General features: G+C 50.2%; 1 protein-coding gene across 7 annotated transcripts in view; it reads right to left on the bottom strand.

Moving 5' to 3' along the window:
* The window catches only part of PLXNB3 (plexin B3), a 394,300-nt gene that overhangs the window by 10,931 nt on the left and 360,327 nt on the right, over positions 1 to 23,042 (bottom strand). For all 7 annotated transcript variants that reach the window (XM_085629786.1, XM_085629789.1, XM_085629790.1 and 4 more), the window contains 6 exons: positions 20,468 to 20,534; positions 17,403 to 17,715; positions 12,556 to 12,659; positions 11,464 to 11,551; positions 10,869 to 11,038; positions 1,993 to 2,153 (listed from right to left, as the gene is read on the bottom strand). In XM_085629786.1, coding sequence (XP_085485912.1) covers positions 1,993 to 2,153; positions 10,869 to 11,038; positions 11,464 to 11,551; positions 12,556 to 12,659; positions 17,403 to 17,715; positions 20,468 to 20,534 — 903 coding nt within the window. The remainder of the gene's footprint in view (positions 1 to 1,992; positions 2,154 to 10,868; positions 11,039 to 11,463; positions 11,552 to 12,555; positions 12,660 to 17,402; positions 17,716 to 20,467; positions 20,535 to 23,042) is intronic.

Consider the following 23,042-nt stretch of genomic DNA (forward strand, 5'->3'; position numbering starts at 1 on the left):
GCAAGAAGTAGTGAGAACATCAGATTTGTGCACAAATACCAGCAAGGTTACAGAGTACATTAACGCTTGCTCCCAACATCTGCAGTGATATGTGGGCTGCAAGTTCAAATCTCATCCAGGTGTCACTTTTCCATCCTTCCCAGGTAAGTGAATTGAGTACTGAATTGGGTGATGCTAGCCTCTCTTGTTCACAGAGCTTAGAAACAGCAAATTTAGGATGTAGAGCACTAAATGGAAAAGTTCCTATTATAATAAAGCACCAACATTGCGCCCCACTTACCGTACAGGGCCATAGCAGCGTTGTCGTTTAAATACAGAGACCACTGAAATAACCCATTTGATTCTATGCGGTTACATTATGCAAATATGTGGAGTCCCATAATTCCCTTTACCTGTGTCATCGGGATGTGGCAACGGGCCTTCATTTCAACAAGATAGGGATCTCAAGCCCTCCTAATCACTTTTATTGTCTTTCAAATGATCACCATCAGCCATTAAATTACATGCATCTGTGCAAATTCAGAGGTGAAACTCCACCCGCTGTCTGTACCTTGCTCTTTTCCAGATATGGAACTCCCGCCTCTGTATTCACCTATATGTGTCTCTTCCAGATGTGGAACACATCCACTTATATTCATAAACATCTGTATAAGAAATCTAGGCCTTATTCATGAGGTGGTGGTGTTACAGGGCTCACTGAATGATCCCACCAATGAAACAAATCCCGATCCTTGCAAGAGACGCTTACACCTGGATATACCACCAGAAACCTAAATCCAAGTGTTCTGTCTAGAACCAAGTTTATGGGAAATCCTCATGGCTAATCGGTGCCCCTCTAAGCACCTGTGCCACTACTGGTAGCTTATTTGCCCTCCTGTGAAAAGCAGTTCGGTCTGTTTGTTTTCCTTCATGATAGTAGCCCCTCTAGCAATACTGTGACAACACTGATCTGCCTTTTCTCTCTTTAGTTCTACTGTCTTTAAAACAGTGGTCTCAGTCACGTATTCCTAGGCAGTCTCAGATGTATGCTTGTTACTCATACCTGGGGTTCTTCAACGATGCACCTAGTGAGCTGATGGTCACTGATCCCTGACAACCTGTGCCTTCCAGATGTGCCCCCACAGCCATCTAATGATCCACCTGTTTGTCTTCTGAATGTTAAACTCGGTCATCTGTATGAGTCTCCAGATGTAGAATTCCCACCCCTTGGTCCCTCTTTGAATCTACAGTAAGTGAAACCGTTGACTGTATTTATTCTATAGGTCTAACAAACCTCTGCAGCCTCTCATCTATTCGTCTGCATTTTCCAAGTGTAGAATCCACACCTGTTTGTCTCCGTGTGAATCTACACTAAGTGAAACTGCTGCCTCAGTGTTTATTCTAGGAGTCTAGCAAGTGTGGACCAGCCTCACCTGGCTTCATCTAAATGTTCCAGATGTGGAAGCCTAGTTATCGTTGAAGGATGGAACCTCCACCCCTGTAACAGCCTATCTAGTGCTTCACAGGATATCAGAGGAATTAAACAAAAGTTCTTAAAGAAAAGGATAGAAGAGGAGAACCTTGGCTACTGTCTTGAGGTTTTCAATTTTGGAAATGTGTAAGCGGTGTAGGCGCCTTGGCTTTGCTGCATTGATGCGAATAGATTCCATCTGCCTCCAGGGCTCTTTTTGATTTTGGGCATGTTCAAGAGTTGACCAATGCTTTATCACGCGTCTTGAGGGAAAGGACGATTGTCCTCTTTTCAAGATGATGGAGGGTTCCCATTGACAGATGTGTGTGTCAATATAACCTTAGAGGACATGCTATGTTTACCAGCAGCAAGAGAAGGCTGTAGGTGTATAGGTCTTGTGTGCTCATCGAGCGGAGGAACTCTGAATCACCTACAGCCTAAATGGCATCAAGGCTTTAGAAATGCCATGGTCATTCCAACACAGACTGCCCTCGTTAGGGGGGCCTTGTATATGCAGCACTCCCTCCTCAGCATTTACATACCTGTGCGTCTTCCAGAGGTGGACCGTCTCCTGCTCCTCGATGCCATGCTTCTCCGCCAGGTCATCCAAGAAGTCGAAGAAATACTTCACGGCGATGGGGACCGGCCGGTTCACCCCGAGGATGACCTGGAATGTGTCATCTACAAACTTCTGCAGGGTCCCCTGCAAAGCAATAGAAGATGGAGAGATGTGATCATGTTTCAGACAGAGTTTGGAGTGCAACCAAAGTGGTGAAGATAAACTGAAGCAGTTCATGAAATAATGCAATTATACAGGAGGTTTAGGACATAGGATGTGGGCATCGGTGCAGGTTATGAACAAGGCCCGTAAGAGCTAGGGCCAGGGTGAGAGGCGGACCACTAAACAGCAAAGGGAAGCTAGAGGCAGGTCTAGAAGTGGCGGGAAGGCTAAGTTGTGATTCAGGAAGTGATACAAGGCGCAGCAGTGATTAAGAATGTGATCCACAAGATGAGAGGCCAAGATGGCTGTCCCTTTCTAAAGCACTATGGCACCTTCCCTTAACTATCATTCTGCATCCAGTTGCTGGCAGAACGATGCCACTTACCACCCTGTCCAGCAAACCGTAAATACAGGAAGGAAATCCAAATGATTGCCTGAATTCGAGGACCAGTGGTTCCAAAGCTTGGCAGAATGAGGTAAGAACAGACAGACTCCACCTCTTTGGGTTTACCGCCTGGTAATTGGTGGAGCAGCCCAAACGAATGAGGAGCCAGGCTGCAGAGGCCCCAGTTGTTGGGCAAGGCCTATGGGATGGCCCTACGGTGTTGCTGGAAACAAACGTACTACAATTACAGTCGCCTCCTGCCGAAAGGAGGTGGGTGGACACATTTACAGTGCCTGCAAGACCCATGAAACTAGCTTGGTGGAGGAGGTAGAAGTGGTCCTCTGGAGGCTGGCAGCAACTGGACTGTACCTCTCGGCAGTGCCTGTGAGCTAGAAACCACCATCGGGCCCATGGGAACATGAAACGGAGGAACCTTGATTTGTCCTCCTGGAAGGCATGGGTGGTCGTAGAGGAGAAAAAACTAAGTGGTACTGGGACAATAATTACCAACAGAGACATCCTCTGACACGGAAATCTCCAGGCCCTCCCCTACCTACGAATGGTGGTAAGCAATGGATTGAAGCGGAAAATGGAGGAGTCCCGCTACAAAGCAAAGGAAGCCCCAACAAATATTGCAAGATCTGAGGAAGATGATGGGACTATTATAACCTGATGGGTGGATAATGGGATGTGACTATGTGTACTGCTATTTCAGATGAATTTTGATACTATGATTGCACTACGTACCTCAGTATATTTTTTACCTAAAAAAATGTGATTAAAAAAAGAAATTGATCCATGAAAGTAATAGCCTGTTCAGGTAGGAGTAGGGGACCTAGAAACAGTGGTCCTAGCGTAAGCAGTCTTAGTGGCAGGTAAGAAAGCAGCGGAGGCATGCAGTAAATGCACTTCAGGAAGTGATGCACAACACCTAGAGGCAGAGGAGGAAATGATGGAGTAGTTTCTTACCTGTAACTCCAGTTCTGTAGTAGGGGTATCTCTGTTATAGTCATAATCTATGAATAATCCCCGCCCATGTGCGGGGACCCCGGAGCAATCAAAAATATCTCTTAAGCTGTCCCGCATTTGCAAACCTGCAAAGACACTTAAGAGACAGACAAAATAATACAGCCTAATCACAACAAGGCTGCACTGGCCAGCACTTCCTCTGAAGGGAACACAAAAGCCAAAATAAAGTTTAAATGTCATTTTTATTCACATCTGACATCCTCCTTTATTACCACACACTCCCTTCACCAAAATCCCTTTAAACAATAGAGAGGAAGGGGTGGACAGACAAGCCCTATAGGCTGTCATTATGTGTCTGCTAAAGGGATACCGTGCCTTTAAGAAACTCTCCAGAGACCCCCGGTATCCCAGGATGCACAGCCAACACAAGTTACTTTCAGTTCTTTTTGAAGGTGTATAACAACAGGCCTGATACTATCAGGTTACTCCACCGGGGAGGAGGGAGGGTCGCTTATGACTATAACAGAGATACCCCTACTACAGAACTGGAGTTACAGGTAAGAAACTACTCCTTCTGTAGTAGGGGATCTCTGTGTATAGTCATAATCTATGAATAGAATGGCAAGCCCATCCCAATCAACAAGCAGCGGTGGAGTAAGCCCAACCACCAACAAATCACTGTGCAAACAAATTCCTCAACGAAGCCTGTCCAACCTGCGCATCTGCCCTAGCATCAGAATCCAGGCAGTAATGCTTCGTAAACGTATGGACGGACTTCCAGGTGGCAGCCTTACAAATGTCAGCAATGGGAACATTCCTAAGCAAAGCTGTAGTAGCAGCCTTGCCTCTAGTCGAATGTGCCGTAGGCTTACCCCCCCAATGTCTTATTAGCTTTTTGGTAACAAAGCTGAATACAGGAAACAATCCATCTGGAAATGGACTGTTTTGAGGTAGCTAAACCAGTTCTTACCGAACCATAATTAACAAACAGTTGATCCGACCTGCGGATATCTTTTGTCTTATCCAGGTAGAATTTCAGCACCCTACGTACATCAAGTGAATGCAGAGACCTCTCCGCCGGAGAGGAAGGATGCTGAAAAAACGTAGGCAAAGTTATCATTTGATTTACATGGAAATCTGATATCACCTTAGGCAAAAATTTAGGATGGGTACGCATCACTACTTTAGAAGCATGGAAAACAGTATACGGCTCTTGACAACACAGAGCCTGAATCTCACTCACCCTCCTGGCCGATGTAATGGCCACAAGGAAGGCAGCCTTCCAAGACAAATGCTGCAACGAAGCCTTATGGATAGGCTCAAAAGGCTCCCTCATCAATCTAGATAACACCACATTCAATTCCCATGGTGGAGAAGGTCTTCTAACAGGGGGAAACACCTTACGCAAACCCTCCAAAAAATCCTTAATCACAGGGATTTGAAAAAATGAGGTTTGAGAAGGGCCTTTCCTATACGCAGTCAGAGCTGCGAGATGAACCTTAATAGACTGAAATTTAAGCCCAGATTGAGCTAACTGCAGCAGATAAGGCAAAATAACATCTTCTTTACAGGATGTAGGGTCAAAGTCCTTTGCCTTGCACCATAAGCAGAATCTCTTCCACTTATAGGCGTAGGAAGTCCTCGTAGACGGTCTCTTCGCCTCTTTCAAGATCTCCATACAGTCCTGAGGTAGGTTCAAGTGTCCATACTGTACTAGCTCAGGAGCCATGCTGCCAAACTCAAGGATGAGAGATTGGGGTGAACCATCTGTCCTCCGAACTTCGTGAGAAGGTCCGGCCGACACGGCAGGCGTCTGTGTGGCAGAACAGACCGGTGAAGAAGGTCGGTGAACCACCATTGCCTCGGCCACTCCGGAGCAATCAGGATCATTCTGGCTCTGGATTGCGACAGCTTGATCAGCACCGCCGGGATCAGGGGAATGGGTGGAAAGGCGTAGAGAAAGCTGTTGAACCAGCTGATCCATAGGGCATTCCCCAGCGTCCCTGGTTGGTAGTACCTGGACGCGAAGTCGCGGCATTTGCTGTTTTCTGCCGTAGCGAACAGATCTATATCCGGAGTGCCCCACTCTGCGAAGACGTCTTAGCACGTCGTCGTTTAGCACCCACTCGTGGTTCTCTTGAACGAGCCTGCTGAGCGCGTCTGCTTGGGCATTCTGCACCCCCGGCAGATGGGTCGCCGTTATCGTCAGGTTCCTGGCCACCAGCCAGTTCCAGATCGCCTGTGCCTCCCGAGACAGGGTGCGTGAACGTGAGCCCCCCTGCTTGTTGAGGTAATACATGGTCGTAGTATTGTCCGTCTGAACCAGCAGGGAGTTCGTCCTGAAGGAGGGATGGAACGCCTTCAAGGCCAAGTGTACCGCTCTGAGTTCCAAAAAGTTGATATGGTAAGTCGTCTCCCTCTGCGACCATATCCCCTGAATCTGAAGAGGGCCCGAATGCGCTCCCCAGCCCTGGAGAGACGCATCGGTCACTATGGTCTGGACCGGAATATCCTTGTGAAAAGGAGTCCCCTTGCAGACATTCTCTGGGGCACACCACCATTTCAGAGACTGCCGAGCGTGTTGAGACAACTGGAACTTGTCGTCCCAACGCCCCCGCTTCTGGTCCCATTGATCCTCCAGACATTCCTGGAGGGGCCTCATATGCAGACGTGCATTGGGGGTAAGAAAGATGCAAGAAGCCATCGACCCCAGTAAGGAAGACACCGTCCTCACCGTAGGAGAGCGGGCTGAGATGAGATGCCGAGCCTTCCCACGGATCGATAAGCGTCTCTCCTCCGAAGGACACACGCTTGCGTTCAAGGTATTGACTGAGGCCCCCCCCAAGTACTGGAGACACTGCACAGGGATCGGCACTGACTTCGACAGGTTGATGTGCAGTCCCAGGCGATGCAGCAAGGCAGCTGTCCTGTTGAAATGGCACTGGGCTTCTTGGTAAGTGGACGCTTTGATCAACCAATCGTCCAGGTATGGATACACAAACACCTTGGTCTTCCGCAGGTGTGCTGCGACCACTGCCATGCACTTGGAGAACGTCCGTGGTGCAGACTTCAGGCCAAACGGGAGTACTGAATACTGGTAATGGTTGTTGCCTACCAGAAACCTCAGGAACTTGCGATGCTTTGGTGCGATCGGCACATGAAAGTAAGCGTCCTGCAGATCTATGGCGCACAGCCAGTCTCCTCGATGCAACTGAGGGTAAATCTGATGCAGGGACAACATACGGAACTTTTCTCTGCGGATCCACTGGTTTGCTTGACGCAGATCTAGAATAGGCCTGAACTCGTTCTTGTCCTTTTTTCTTACGAGAAAGAATCGTGAGTAGAGGCCTCTTCCTTTTTGCTGCAAAGGAACCGCTTCTATCGCCCTCTTTTTTAACAGAACGTCTGCCTCCCGCTGGAGCTCCCTCACCATGTAGGAGGAGCGCACTGGTGGAATCTGTGGAGGCGGGCTGGTGAAACGAAGACAGTAACCATTGCAAACAATATTCAGCACCCACTTGTCCTGCGTTATTGTCCTCCACTCTGCCAGGTAGTGTTGAATACTTCCCCCCCACCGGAGCGGGTAACGGATGAGGGGGGAAGTAACTTTTCAGGGCTTCGACCCGGCCGGGCCTTTGTTCCCCGACGAGGACTGATGCTGTCCTCTGCCCCTCTGGCGCTTCTGAAAGGACTGCCTCGGGAACTGCTGTTGTTGCTGGGGCTGTTGTTGGTGGCCCGACTGACGCCCTTGACCTCTCTGCTTGGCGTAGCACCTGCCCGAGGATCGGAAGGACCTCCTCTGCTCCTTGGGCCTCTCCAGCCCCACCGCCTTCAGGGTTTCCGCCTCAGCCTTCATGCGGGCCATCTCGTCATCCGCATGCGACCCGAACAGCGTTGTGCCAGAGAATGGTAAATTGGCGATCTTCTGCTGTGCTTCAGGCTTGAGCGGGGTCAGCCGCAGCCAGGAATGCCTCCTCATGTGTATGCCGTGGCAGTACCCATGGGCCGCCAGCAGCGACACATCCCCCGCCGCACTGATGATCTGATTAGAGACCATCATGCCCTCGTTCAGCACCTCCTGAAAGTCCTCCCTCTTGTCTCTAGGCAGGGAGGCAGCGAACTGTTGCAGGGAGTCCCAAAGAGACCTGTCATAGCGCCCCAACAGAGCGGAGGCGCTAGCGGCCTTCATCGTAGTGGCCGACGTGGAGCACATCCTCCTCCCCAAGGAGTCCATTTTGCGACTCTCCTTATCCGGAGGAGCCGTGGATGAAGGCGTCGTAGAGTGTTGTTTACGAGCCGCCGCCACGATAACAGAGTCCGGTGGAGGATCCACCCTGAGGAACGCCGGGTCCGAGTCAGGAGCCCTGTACTTTTTTAGCAGTCTCGAGGGCGCCGGTTTCACCACTGCCGGCGTCAAGAACACCTCCATTGCAGGTTCCTCCAACCCCGGAACCAACGGGAGGAGGGGGCGCGACAGATGAGCCTTATGCAAAGTTTCAAAGATCACAGAAGTAGTGGGAATAGGGGTAGTGACTGATATCCCCAACTTCGCCACCCCTCTCATCAGCACCTCCTGGAACGTGGCAATGTCATCCACCGTCGAGACGCGGGTAGGAGGCGTCTCCGACAGCGAGGGCGAAAACCGTCCAGTCCCAGAAGAGTTCGTGCCCCTCGAGCCTCTGGAACGAGACCGATACCTCCGTCGTCCATGTCCAGAGCGAGTGGACGATCTGCGCCTACTCCGTGATCGCCTGCGAGAGCGAGATTTCGGTCTGTGAGGAACCCTCGGAGGCGGAGGCGGTGGCTGCGGTGGAGATGTAGGCAGCTGAGGCACGGGCAGAGGCAGCGGAGGAGGGGGAGGAGGAAGAGGAGGAGGAGGAGGATCAGGCACCGGTGGAGGAGCCGGTGGAAGATCGGGCGCAGGAGGCAGAGGCGGCTGCTGGGTACGCAGCGGTGACAGATGTTCCGAAGCCCCATCACTCCTAGCAGGAGAGCCCGCACCAGAACTGTCCGGACTCGCGGCCACTCTCCTCTTCTTGGCGGGCCTGTCCCGCGTGGAAGCCACCGACGGGGAACGTCCGCGTCTCCCCGATCCCCGACTGGAGATCTTAATCACTGAGGACGTGTTCCCCGATGTCCGTGATGTCGAACTGTACGTCGACCTCGTCCGGCGTCTCTTAGCCCTCGACGTCAAACGCCGTCTCGCAGTCGAGCGTCCTCTCGACGTCGAACCATGCCTCCTCGACGTCGAACCACGCCTCGACCTCCGTCGCCGCGGCGTCGACTTCTGCCTCGACGTCGCCTTCTGGTGCTTCGACGTCGAACGCTGGTGTCTCGACGTCGACGTCCGGTGCCTCGACGGCGACCTGTGCCTCGACGGCGACCTGTGCCTCGACGGCGACCTGTGCCTCGACGGCGACCTGTGCCTCGACGGCGACCTGTGCCTCGACGGCGACCTGTGCCTCGACGGCGACCTGTGCCTCGACGGCGACCTGTGCCTCGACGGCGACCTGTGCCTCGACGGCGACCTGTGCCTCGACGGCGACCTGTGCCTCGACGGCGACCTGTGCCTCGACGGCGATCGTCTCCGCCTGGACGGCGGGCGCCGGGATCTCGGCGTCGACTCCGTCAGCGTCGAGCCGTGGGTCGACGGCGAAGGTGGGGAGTGAAGTCTTCCATGGGGCTCGGTACGACGTCGATGGGTTGTCGACGTCGACCGTGACACCTGCGACGGCGACCCGGTCCCGGGTCTCGCCGGCCCCTCTCTCGACGTCGAACGCCGAGGCTGCCGCGACCCAGAGCCCTGGATCGACGGTGAACATACCGGTGCCTTCTCCCTAGCCGTCGACGTCGTCGCCTTCGACGTCGAACGCGACCTACCAGCCGGTAGGCGCCGTTTCTGCTCCCTGCTCTGCCCGGAGGTCCCTCCAGGGGCTGAAGCATGGGCGGAGGAGGGAGAATGAGACCCTCCATGCCCCGAAGTCCCACCGGTCCTCTGCTGCTCCTGTCCCTGAAGGCGAATCTTCTCCCTGTCCCTCAGGGTCCTCTTTGAAAAGGTTTTACAGATGGCACATGTAGCTGGGACATGTGAGGGCGACAAGCAGAGGATACAAACATCATGTGGGTCCGTCTTGGCCTTTTTCCTCCCACACTCAGGGCAGTTATCGAACAAAGCCATGCTAAGAGTGGGCCAAAACTGCTCCAGATTGCAGGCAGTAGTAGACAAAGGCTCTAGACGTCGAATGAAAACACTATTTATCCAAAAAATCCAATTTTAATCAAATAAACCACCCAAAAGGGTAGAGCTCAAGCTCCAGGGTCCTGCTAGCAGGAGCCGGAAAAAAGAACTGAAAGTAACTTGTGTTGGCTGTGCATCCTGGGATACCGGGGGTCTCTGGAGAGTTTCTTAAAGGCACGGTATCCCTTTAGCAGACACATAATGACAGCCTATGGGGCTTGTCTGTCCACCCCTTCCTCTCTATTGTTTAAAGGGATTTTGGTGAAGGGAGTGTGTGGTAATAAAGGAGGATGTCAGATGTGAATAAAAATGACATTTAAACTTTATTTTGGCTTTTGTGTTCCCTTCAGAGGAAGTGCTGGCCAGTGCAGCCTTGTTGTGATTAGGCTGTATTATTTTGTCTGTCTCTTAAGTGTCTTTGCAGGTTTGCAAATGCGGGACAGCTTAAGAGATATTTTTGATTGCTCCGGGGTCCCCGCACATGGGCGGGGATTATTCATAGATTAGGACTATACACAGAGATCCCCTACTACAGAAGTATGAGATCCAGGGGCACTTCCTGAAGTTCGGCATGGGGGGCTGGTGTAGTACACAAGAGCTACTGGTGGGTCAGGAAGCAGTACAAGAGACCTAGTGGTAGCATAGGAAGTGGGTGAAGACAAGGGACAGTTCAGGAACCCTTGTATATGTTAAGAACACAGAGCAAGAGAGCTAGAGGCAGCACATGAAGCGCTGAAAGAAGCCAGAGGCCGTTTAAGAAGACAAGTAAGAGGTAGTTCAGGGGCCGACATAAGAGCGAATGAGGCACTTGAACAAATACAAGATTCAAAGGCTTTAGGAAGAAAACTAAAGGTGGTTCCTGAACCAGTGTGCATAAGCTAGACAACAGGCAGACTTCCTCATGATTACTTGTCTCGTACTTGGGGAAGTTCAGGAAGTCAGGAGCGAGAACTAGAAACAATACAACACATGGGGGCACTTCAGGAAGTACTGTCTGAGGCTCAAAGGTTGGCTAGAAGTTTAGCAATAAAACAATGGTCAGCTCAATAACTGGGCTAGAGTGTAACACCTCTGTTCCTCCCTTTGCTAAACTTTCCACCCTCACCTTCATGGAGAGCAGGCGTGTTAGATAGATCTCAGGGATGGCCTTTGCTCGCTCTCTCTCCCGCATGCTACTATTTCGCCTGTGCTTGGGCACCTCGGGCTCTTCTGTGGATTTCACTAGGTGCCAGATCTTCAGTCCACCCTCGTCGCCATCCTCAAGCATGGGCGTATCTGTAAAAAAGAAAGGAGCCTGGGTTATTGTATACACTACGGCACCCTAAGCAACATGGGAGACTTTTGAACCGTCAAGTGCAAGACGTTGGGTGGTCCCGTTACAACTGCAGATACAATCTTGATTTCAGGCAAAGGAATAAAACCGAAGGTCTCAGAGGCTGGATAGACTGGCATAGGGTTGTGACATGCGTAGGACTCAGTTTAAGCCCTAGCAGCCACGGTCAAAAGCTGCCTGTATGCAGTGCTCAATTAGTAATGCTGTACTAAGATGAAAAAACCACCTGCTGACAGATTGTGGATTCTTGGATATGAATGACTTATGCAGCCTTTAGCTTTGGAATGCCCACACTTGTGTACTTCTTCCTCCAGCCATCACGCACTCTGCTGGTCTATAAGGAATACAACTAATATCATGTACGTACTTTCGCCAGAAACAAAGCTGTGATTATTCCCATCCGATATGTTGTTGTGCAGTCGTGGGATGAGGGCCACAGTCGCTCCGTCTGGAACCTGATGAGAAAAGAAGCGCCATTAGTGAGACTTCAGATCGCAAACCGGTCCAGGGGATTCTGGGTGATGAAATGATGGGAAGAAAGCCAGCGACTTGCCATTTGAGACATTCATCCATCGATACCCATCTTTTCTACTTATTGCCCACGCAGAACACCAAGTGTACTCGAGTGTAGCCAGGGTGAATGTCTGACAGGTTATGTTTTGAAGCAAACAAGTTTGTGTTCCTTCAAAAGGTCTGGTAGTATCCAGTAACTGGACAGGGTGTGTATAGAAACTCTTTTGTCTAGTGGACCACAGTACTTCACCAGCTGCAGTACCTCTGCAAATGTTGCACTGTTCTTGCAACCATAGGAAATCCAGCTTGGCTGTATCGATTTTTGTGTTGTCAAGAACCAATCTATACTACAACACCATTCTCTTAAGCTGGCCACTAACGCCCGCCCCATCTGGCAGCTATGTCCTGCTGTTAGTTTGTAGTAGCTATAAAATGTGAAGGGAGTATAATGGCCCAGAAGATGCTAGTTTTAACAGTTTTACATATACCTCAGAATTTAAGTCCTTTTCTTCTTTGTACTATGGGCTTGGACTGGGCATTAGTGCTGGTGTGAGTTTTTAAATCCCCGCCCTCCAGGTGTAAGCCTTGACTACTCCCTTGAAGAATCAAGTGCCTAGAAGAAATGACTGTCATCTACTAGTATTGTGATCATGTAACACCAGTGGTACAACAAACTGTGCATGCATCCTCACGTCATCGGTAAGGAAGAAGCAAGGGGAAGCTTTTGGGCTCTGACTGCTGAGCTGGTGGGCTGTACGTCCATCCATGCTTCCTAATTGGACTTCTGGCATTGTTAAAAAGCTAGTTAGTGCCCTAGTCCTGCACGTACTGCAATGCATTGATTGGTGCAGCCTACAGGAGCTGGGACACATCTGTCCTGTCTTGACCCTCAAAGGACGGGATAGAAATAATTCAGCTTCGGGCCTTAGAAGCGACCCTATCTCACCTTGTAGTGACTGAGCGTGTTCAGGCGCTTCCAGTGGTTCTGCGTGACCGAGGTGAGGTCTTCATCGGATAGGGTGAGGTGGCCAGCAACGCCAGAACGCCATTCTGGAAACAAGCAACACAGCAGGCAAGGAGGAATGAAGGGATAGGATGAGGGCAGAAGAAAATCAAGAAATCAGACTTTAATAGGAAGGACAGCATTAAACTCCTCATGTCTCGGGGGTTGAAATAAATATTCCTGCCTCACATGGAGGTTAGCTCTTCTACACAACAATGCACAGCAGGCTAGACGGGAGGCGCTCACACAGAGGCATGGGCAGATCACAGCTGGTCAGAGACAGGTACAGATTGGGAGGAAGGTTCATTCATCAAGACGCGGGGAGTGTGCGGAGTAACCTGTCCTTTGCACCTGCCAACTCCATGAAGCACTTCACAAATGCCCCAAATAAGGACAGTTTCATAAATACACTCATGATTGCTAGGGGTATTGTGGCATCGCAAACCAGTTGTATGCTTGAAGGCGTGCTAAAAGTTATAAGAGATAAGGGGGCTTTGTTTCGGACAGGTGGCATTCAGATGATTTTGCAGAATTGGGCTGGTAAGTGGGAGGCTGTTACAGGCGTGTAGAGCAGAGATTTACAGAGGTTTTGGCAGATTGGAGCATTGTCACAGGTGTGGAGCACAAACTTACGGACTAGCAAGTGGGAGCGCTGTTAGCACGACAAAGCACACAACTGATAGTGCTCGTGGACTTGGAGCGTCCACTCCGTTGCAGAGATGAATTAGCATTTGGGAAAACTGGTAAAGGCTCAGAGCACGCACAGTAACTGAGATAGATTGGCAGCTGTGCGCACTGTTACAGGTGTGCAACACAGGCGAGTTGCTGCATGGGCGACATGTTACAGGCATGGAGCACGCACAGAACTACAGAGGTGCACTGGCAGCAAAGAGTCGTTACATGCATGCAGAAGAGAGAGAAACGGCAGGATTATTGATGGACAGAATGATGAAGAATACAAACATTCACCTCCAGTCACAAAGATCTGGGTTTAATCCATTGTTCTTTTGCTCACCACGCCACCCCAGTTTGGACCCAGCCATATGCAAATCAGTCTTCACCCTGTTCCTCGTGAGAACAGTCCAGCCCGAACTGCCAGGCCAGATCCCCCCGCGGACCAGAAACAAGCATCCTAGGAATTGTTCTTTTTGCATTTGTCACCCCAAGTGAGACAGGTATGCCCGCACGTGGGTCCCATGCTCTCCATGCCACTGGAATCAAGCTATCCTGGCTGATGAGGGGTGAAACCCCGAAACCGGTCCCAGGATGCTTATTTCCAGTCCAGGGAGAACCTAGCCTGGCAGTTCGGGCTGGATTGTTCCAATGGGGAGCAGGGCCGAGACTGATTTGCATATGGCTGGGTTTGAACTGGAATGGCAAGGTATGCAAAAAGCAATGGATTTAGGCCCAGATCTCTGTACTGGGGTGAACGATTGACATTGTTCAACATTTTGTCCATTAACTGTTCTTTTTGCACAGACCTATCAATGCACATGTTTACAAAAGTCAGTTGTGAGAAGTTGGCCTGGCATATGCTGGTCACTAGTTATAGTGGCCACCTTGCACCAGTCCAATTCGACTCTTATGGTAGTAGGTTTAAGACAACCTTTTAAAGAAAGCTATCCTAGTGGTAGCTGTGGAGAGCAGCCTTCAGGCTAACTCTCTGAGGAATGTAAAGCAGCTTGTTTTACCTTATAATCTCTTGAATTACCAAATGAAAGGCCACCACACAGGTATATATATCAAATATATATGTATTTATTTCTAGACACACTCAACTAATCTCTTTATGAGATTAGAAGCCAGGAACACATTCAAATATCAACGTTTCACAATAAGTTAAGCACAAATATGGCTGGGGCCCTAGGGGCGTACCAGACCATATACTAAAAAAGAGGTTTAGGAAAGTCGACTTGCAGAATGACAAGGCCTAGGGCCTGTAGAATCGCTGGGGCTTCACTACTGCAGTGGAAGCAGGTAAGTAACAGACCCACGGGAGATGCATGCAGTGTGTGAACGTAGCCGTGGGTTCCCTATTGATTACAATGGAGCAAGTCGCGGTTTGATTTTTAAAGTTTTAGGGTACTTCGAGGAAGCCTACAAGCAAGCCACTTACAAGGTAAGTAATTCGAGGGCCAACACACTCTAGGGCACTGGAGTGCACGAGTTACCTCACCCAGGGAAGCCGGTTAATTAGATGTCTTTTGGTGTCGGTTCGCGTTGCTGTTTTCTATGGAGACCAAAGAAGATTTGCTGCTTGCGAAGACTGAAGAAGTGTCCGGTGAAATCCGAGGCTGGATTCAAGATGTAAAAGACATGAAAATTGAAGGGAAAGTGTTCACAGTCACTTGCCAGTGACCCGGGGCCAGGAAGATGGATGCCCACGGATGTCAGGTGATTTCAGGTGATCAAGAGTGTTTTGACTCTTCGCTCACGAGGTCCAGGAGAGATCGACGATGACCAGCAGCTGGATTCGGAGTGTCCCACGACATCTGCAGCTGATGGCGGTGTCGGCAACCGGATTGGAGCCAACAAGCCTTGGCAACAGCAAGTCTCGGGTAGAGTGAAGAAAGTCGATGGTGCAAACCAGCAAGGTCTGAGGGACTCACCCAGCGAGGGTGAGTGAGGGCAGGCCTGGAGCAACCAGGGGAGCCCTTTTAGTCAATAAGAAAGTCTTCGGGGGACCCACAAGACCACGGCCAAGGGATCGCGAAGGCGCCTCTTGAGGAAACGCTTCACAGGAGCCCACGGTCACTCGGGATGGGGTAGGCCTCTGATTTTCGCTGCAAAACCTGCTGGAGGCTTGGGCCACAAATGGTCCAAAGCACAAGTTAGTTGAACGTCGTGAAGGGGTTGCACTCGACAATAGTGCACAGTACCCGGGTATTGCTGTTCCTCGTCACTCGTGGGGTCCACTCGCCTCAGCTCTGCTGGGGACTCACAGTGGCCATCGAGAAAACAGGAAATCCACTTTCGGGGCTGCAGGGACTTCGGCTGGAGCAGGAAAGTTTGCGACCGTTGATTCAGGTTTTGGTGCCTGCCAAGCAGGGGAGTCACTCCTTGACTCCAAGGGAGATTCTTCTGTCTTCCAAAGGTAGTGGAACGTCGAAGGGCCAGGATTCTTCTTTGTAGAGCGTCGTCCAGGGTTATCTACTTTGCAATGGCAGGGTTTCCTATCTTATACTGAAGATAGGGGTGGGACTAGCTCTATGACCACTCCTCTGGGAGGGTCAGGGTAGGGGGTGGTTACACCCACTTCCCTTTGTCCAGTTTCGCGCCAGAGCAGGGACAGGTAGCCCCTAAACCGGTTTGAGCTGGCATATGCACAGAGGAGCCTACTGCTCCCCCAGTGCAGGACTTCAGAGCACTCTAGGAGTGCACCCACCCAGCTCCAATACACTAAATCCTGTCTGGAAGGTGGTGACACTTCCCTGTGGCAGGATGCCTATTGTTGGGCCTCCTCCACCGTGAGTTTCAGTCAGCAGCAGGAGGGCAGCCCAGTGTCTGTGCTGGTGGGTAGGATCATACTCCCACACCAGTTACTGGTGTGGGGGTATGATTCCAAGTTGTTTGACACCAAACACGACATGTTTTGATGCAGTCATTCCAAAGTTAGCATTAACCGGGAGGTTATAATGCACTTAAGAGTATATGGTTTAACCGCATCCACAAACAGTCACAGGGAATAGACCCTGCCAGCTGCAGAGGGGCCCTGCTCAGGCAGAGGCACCCCCTCACATTGTAAACCAAGCACCCTGCCCTCAGGATTGATAGAGCCTGCCTTAGGGGTGACTGATAGGTTTATATGTGTGTGTATGGTGAAATATAGGAACCTATACCTCTGTGAGGAGTGCTAACACTACCCCACCCAGGCTGCAGTAGCAGGCCTGTGGTGTCAGATTAGGCTGCTTCCCAGGGGTGGCATAATACATGCTTCAGCCCCTGGTAGGTCTGTGAAGTGCCTATGCCCTTGGTACCTAGGGTACCATATACTAGGGGCTCATAAGGTACCACAGTATCCAATCACTAGTGCATCTAGTATGCACTCCAAGTCATTTAGAGAGAACAGAGAGACTGGGACCCTGATTAGCAGGGACCCAGCCAGACTATAGCCAGAAACCAGTGTATACATCAAAAAAAAGTGGGGGCAACGTAAGTGCAGATCCTACTCTCCTACAGCAGTTATAACAACATAATGTTCGTCGGTGCAAGTTTTGTTTACAGAGAAATGAAACTGACCACATGAAGCATCCTGTACATTTGTCTATAGAGGTAAACAAGGTGGGCTTTTACAAACGACTTCTGTGTAGACATGCATGTGTTGTCAAAGGAGAACATTGTGACTGACATGGGATGCACACAGGGCTATAGAAAAGGGTTTGCAGATGCCACCAGTGCTGTTGATGTGAAACATGAGGAATGCTGCAGAGACAAAGTGGGAGCTCTGCTGCAGACATGGAATACATGAAGTCTAACAGATGGATTGCCAGGCATAGAGGCATTGTTAGAAATGTGTGCAGAAGGGTTACCGATACAGACTGTAAGGGCCATAAGGCTCACCCAGGTCGAGTGAGTGAAAACACACATGGTTACAGAGTCTGACTAGCAAGCAGAGAGAATAGTTGCGGATAAGGAGCACACATGGTTACAAATGTGAAGTAGCAGACAGGAAGTTCTAGCATGTCGACAGGAAGTTCTAGCATGCCGACAGGAAGTTCTAGCATGCCGACAGGAAGTTCTAGCATACACACAAAACTGCAGAGACCAACAGAAGCAGGGCTGGATCTTACCCAGATCCAAGGAGTGCGCACTCGGCCTCTGGGAGAAAGGCATCCCTTTGTACACCTGGTCCAGGATCTTCTCCTTCACCTGGGAGATCGTGTCGGTGTCCAGCACCCGGGCCGGAACACGCTGGGTCTCACCAGTGTTCCCGCTTTTAACCAACACTGTCAACGGCATGGCACGATACTCTATGTCCTCTCGCAGCAGGCGGCTGTCATTCAGTGTGCGCTTGGCTTTGCCAGTAACAGCGTCCACTGGTCCCTTGTCCACTTGGTATTTAATGGCTCGGAAGAGCAGGTAGAGGGGCTCACCTGCCGCCTCCTGCAGAGAGTGGGAAGCAAAAATCAGGGAACAGTCACAAGACGCAGGGATTTAGAGGCGATATGGTAAGGCAGATAACCCTATTAAGGGAAATAAGGAGACAGGCTGGTAACAGAAGAATGCAGGTAACCCTTGCCCATGGAGCAAAAGCAAATCTATCAGGGAGCAGATTCTGTAACCCCATTCATAGAGAAGTGCAGGTAGCTGTCAGAACCAAGGAGTAGGACTGCTGACTCACACCAATGCAAGAACCAAGGAGCAAGACTGCCGACTCACACCAATGCAAGAACCAAGGAGCAAGACTGCCGACTCACACCAATGCAAGAACCAAGGAGCAAGACTGCCGACTCACACCAATGCAAGAACCAAGGAGCAAGACTGCCGACTCACACCAATGCAAGAACCAAGGAGCAAGACTGCCGACTTACACCAATGCAAGAACCAAGGAGCAAGACTGCTGACTCACACCAATGCAAGAACCAAGGAGCAAGACTGCCGACTCACACCAATGCAAGAACCAAGGAGCAGTACTGCTGACTCACACCAATGCAAGATCCAAGGAGCAGTACTGCTGACTCACACCAATGAAAGACCCAAGGAGCAAGACTGCTGACTCACACCAATGAAAGACCCAAGGAGCAAGACTGCTGACTCACACCAATGAAAGACCCAAGGAGCAAGACTGCTGACTCACACCAATGAAAGACCCAAGGAGCAAGACTGCTGACTCACACCAATGAAAGACCCAAGGAGCAAGACTGCTGACTCACACCAATGAAAGACCCAAGGAGCAAGACTGCTGACTCACACCAATGCAAGAACCAAGGAGCAAGACTGCGGACTCGCACCAATGAAAGACCCAAGGAGCAAGACTGCTGACTCGCACCAATGCAAGAACCAAGGAGCAGGACTGCTGATTTACACCAATGAAAGATCCAAGGAGCAAGACTGCTGACTCACACCAATGCAAGAACCAAGGAGCAAGACTGCCGACTCACACCAATGCAAGAACCAAGGAGCAAGACTGCCGACTCACACCAATGCAAGAACCAAGGAGCAGTACTGCTGACTCACACCAATGAAAGACCCAAGGAGCAAGACTGCTGACTCACACCAATGAAAGACCCAAGGAGCAAGACTGCTGACTCACACCAATGCAAGAACCAAGGAGCAAGACTGCCGACTCACACCAATGCAAGAACCAAGGAGCAAGACTGCCGACTCACACCAATGCAAGAACCAAGGAGCAAGACTGCCGACTTACACCAATGCAAGAACCAAGGAGCAAGACTGCTGACTCACACCAATGCAAGAACCAAGGAGCAAGACTGCCGACTCACACCAATGCAAGAACCAAGGAGCAGTACTGCTGACTCACACCAATGCAAGATCCAAGGAGCAGTACTGCTGACTCACACCAATGAAAGACCCAAGGAGCAAGACTGCTGACTCACACCAATGAAAGACCCAAGGAGCAAGACTGCTGACTCACACCAATGAAAGACCCAAGGAGCAAGACTGCTGACTCACACCAATGAAAGACCCAAGGAGCAAGACTGCTGACTCACACCAATGAAAGACCCAAGGAGCAAGACTGCTGACTCACACCAATGAAAGACCCAAGGAGCAAGACTGCTGACTCACACCAATGAAAGACCCAAGGAGCAAGACTGCTGACTCACACCAATGAAAGACCCAAGGAGCAAGACTGCTGACTCACACCAATGCAAGAACCAAGGAGCAAGACTGCGGACTCGCACCAATGAAAGACCCAAGGAGCAAGACTGCTGACTCGCACCAATGCAAGAACCAAGGAGCAGGACTGCTGATTTACACCAATGAAAGATCCAAGGAGCAAGACTGCTGACTCACACCAATGCAAGAACCAAGGAGCAAGACTGCCGACTCACACCAATGCAAGAACCAAGGAGCAAGACTGCCGACTCACACCAATGCAAGAACCAAGGAGCAGTACTGCTGACTCACACCAATGAAAGACCCAAGGAGCAAGACTGCTGACTCGCACCAATGCAAGAACCAAGGAGCAGGACTGCTGATTTACACCAATGAAAGATCCAAGGAGCAGTACTGCCGACTCACACCAATGCAACATTCAAGGAGCAAGACTGCTGACTCGCACCAGAGCGAGACTGCGGACTCGCACCGATGCAAGAACCAAGGAGCAGGACTGCTGACTTGCACCAATGCAAGAACCAAGGAGCAGGACTGCTCACTCACACCCATGAACGAAGCAAGGAGCAATACTGCTAACTCACAGCAATGAAACTTGGCAGTACAAACCAGAGCAGAAAAAATTAAAGTGTGGTTGAAATTGTTGTAGAGGGAGTGTCAGGCAAACAAACAAGAAAGTGTGGTTGGTAACCTAGCGCTGGGAGCAAAATAGAGAACGCCCTCATAGGAGGTGACTCGGGGTATCCCGCCACTGGAGCAGAGCAGTTAACCTCCACTCAAGTAGAGGAAAACTTAATCCAACCTGAAATCTGGAGGGGTAACATGACAAGGTAAAAGCAACGGCCCTCAAACAGTGGAAGGGGTCGGTAGCAGTGCAGAGACAATCACTTTTGACAATGATTAGAGCGGGTAATCAACGTGAGAGCACTCTGACCAGACCGCCTCTTGTCATGGGAGCTTGAAGTTTTGCTGTTTACACGAGAACGCCTCAAAGAGCAGCGCCTAGTGTCTTTTTGGCCTTCCTGGAGCAGACGGTTGACTCGGTAAAGGCTTTACTTACCCTCAGGAAGGAGTACAGGCAAATGGACATCCAGTTTGTGAGCAGTTTCTCCAACATGGTCTCCGTCCTAGGATGCAAAGAAGAGACCAAAAGCTTGAAGTAAAAGCCACCCCAAAAGCACATTTCACACCTAAAGGTGCAGCCTGCATGCATCACTATGCCTTACTGTATTTAAAGATGCAGTCCTCTGCAGTGCCCTGATTAATTGGGCAAACCCCAGCCCAGGGCAGAGCCCAACCCTAGGGAATGGTCCGGACTTCAGGATACAGAAATCAGTCACAGGATGTTCCGTTAAAACATGCAGTCCAGGCTACATACGTAGCCAGCAATTTTTTTTTTTAGGGGGACATGGCCCCCAGTAATCACAACAATATTCAAGATTGGTAGTAACAGTGGATTCTCTCTCTCTGAAATCTGTCAGAAGAAATGTCTCGCTTTGTTCTGTTTTTAAAGCATACAATGCATTTTTGTGGTTTTTGGTAATTACTGTTCTTTCTACACAAACCATACATGTGTGAAAAATGGTACACGTTAAAACAAACACCCTAAAACCAGTGTGCAAAGTGATGGGATTTAAAAACAACTTTAGAGGTGTCTGTAGAGTATCCGCCAGGGACATTTAACGAAATTGAGTGGTAACTTGTGTTATTTAAGCACATAAGGGTGTTCTGCTCTGCTCTGTGGGGAAGGGTGTTCTGCTCTGCTCTGTGGGGAAGGGTGTTCTGCTCTGCTCTGTGGGGAAGGGTGTTCTGCTCTGCTCTGTGGGGAAGGGTGTTCTGCTCTGCTCTGTGGGGAAGGGTGTTCTGCTCTGCTCTGTGGGGAAGGGTGTTCTGCTCTGCTCTGTGGGGAAGGGTGTTCTGCTCTGCTCTGTGGGGAAGGGTGTTCTGCTCTGCTCTGCGGGGGAAGGGTGTTCTGCTCTGCGGGGGAAGGGTGTTCTGCTCTGCGGGGGAAGGGTGTTCTGCTCTGCGGGGGAAGGGTGTTCTGCTCTGCGGGGGAAGGGTGTTCTGCTCTGCGGGGGAAGGGTGTTCTGCTCTGCGGGGAATTTCTACTCTGCCAAAGTCGCAGCTCATCTGCCCTGTTTAGAAGTGGGGGGAAGCAGCGGGTCCATCAGTACAGCCTCTGCTGACATTTACCTCGTAAATGATCAGCCGGATCCCACCAGGCTCCCAGGTCATAGCAACGGTCGCTGTGCCTTATCTGAGGCAGGGTGACTATCCCTCTACCCCTCCCGCCCCCCCCCAGCAGCCAAGTCAAACAATGACACTAACAAGCAGCAAGGTAACTCCTTGTGCACCTGAACCATTGGTTTGGGAGTTTGTTTTTTGAAAAGTAAAAAGCGTTGCCGAGCCGATGCAATGGCCATGGCGCCCATTTAGCAAAGTTCAATACACAGCGAGTCGCACTTTCCTAGCATAGATCTGCCAGTAGGTGTGCAGTGGCCACCAAGTGAGCTGGGGCACCCCCATCAGGGTATAAATGACCCTGCAAGTCTGCAACATTGATAAAAACTCAATATAATTTAAATCCAACATTGCAGGTGGAAGAGAAGAGCTTAATGGTGATTGTGGCAACAGGTGGACTCGTGCAGAATTTCCAGTCACAAGCAGGTTCTAACCAGGCAAAAGCCATACTTCTTGAAAGCAAGTTGCTGCTGCTTGCATGGTGTTTCCATTTGTGTGATGAGGGGGGGAACCAAATATCACAAAAACACAAACTTCCTCCTCTCTTTTAGGTTCCACATGTATCAAACATCCTGCTAAGACCTCCCTGCGGCATCTTGTAGGCAGCTAAACTTACTCGAGTAGCATGCACTTGCTCGGCCTGATTGGAGCACACCTTTTTATGTTATGGCTGTAGAGAGCCATTGGACCAGCTGTCTTTATTGGAAATAGGATTTCCTTGCAGGGGAATTGGTGGTATTTACTAGATATGCAGATAGAGCTCAGTCATCATGGTGTGAGGCGACCCCGTTACAGTGAACTTTAGAGACCCTTCTCATCACCTCCATAGAAGAATCAGCATTCCTCAATATGCCTGATGTGCTGTGTCACAGTATCAGTGCTTCTGGGTAGGACCGTCTTGTATCTAAAGAGACACTAAACACCTTGCTGCAAACAAGTATCTTGGGTATTAAAGTGTCGGGGAGGGACTAGTATTCCTGGCGGATCATCCAACAACCAATGGGCGACCAATACCATTGATCAAACCACAGCCTGACTTTAAACACTACTTTGCAGGAGAATAGTTTTTTTATATCCCAAGGAAAAGGAACACAACATTGGAAACTGGGAATCATACTGGACCAGTTGATAGTTCCAAATGTGGTCAAACATTGGTTTGGGTAAACATTGGAAAACAAATTGACACCTTTAATGACTATGTTACAGGAATAGATGTGGTCTCCTGTTTCCCTGGGAAATATTTGGAAAGTAGGGCAAAATAGTTTACTTGAAAGTATATTCGACCAGTAATTATGCCACCACATTAAAATGCTATGAAGGACACACATCCTCCTGGTACCCCATTTCTCCCCTCTCAATTTGCTCCTGCACATACCAATCCCTCTCACAATCTT

This window comes from Triturus cristatus, chromosome 10 (genome assembly GCF_964204655.1).
Source record: "Triturus cristatus chromosome 10, aTriCri1.1, whole genome shotgun sequence".
In the NCBI taxonomy this organism is placed as follows: Eukaryota; Metazoa; Chordata; class Amphibia; order Caudata; family Salamandridae; genus Triturus; species Triturus cristatus.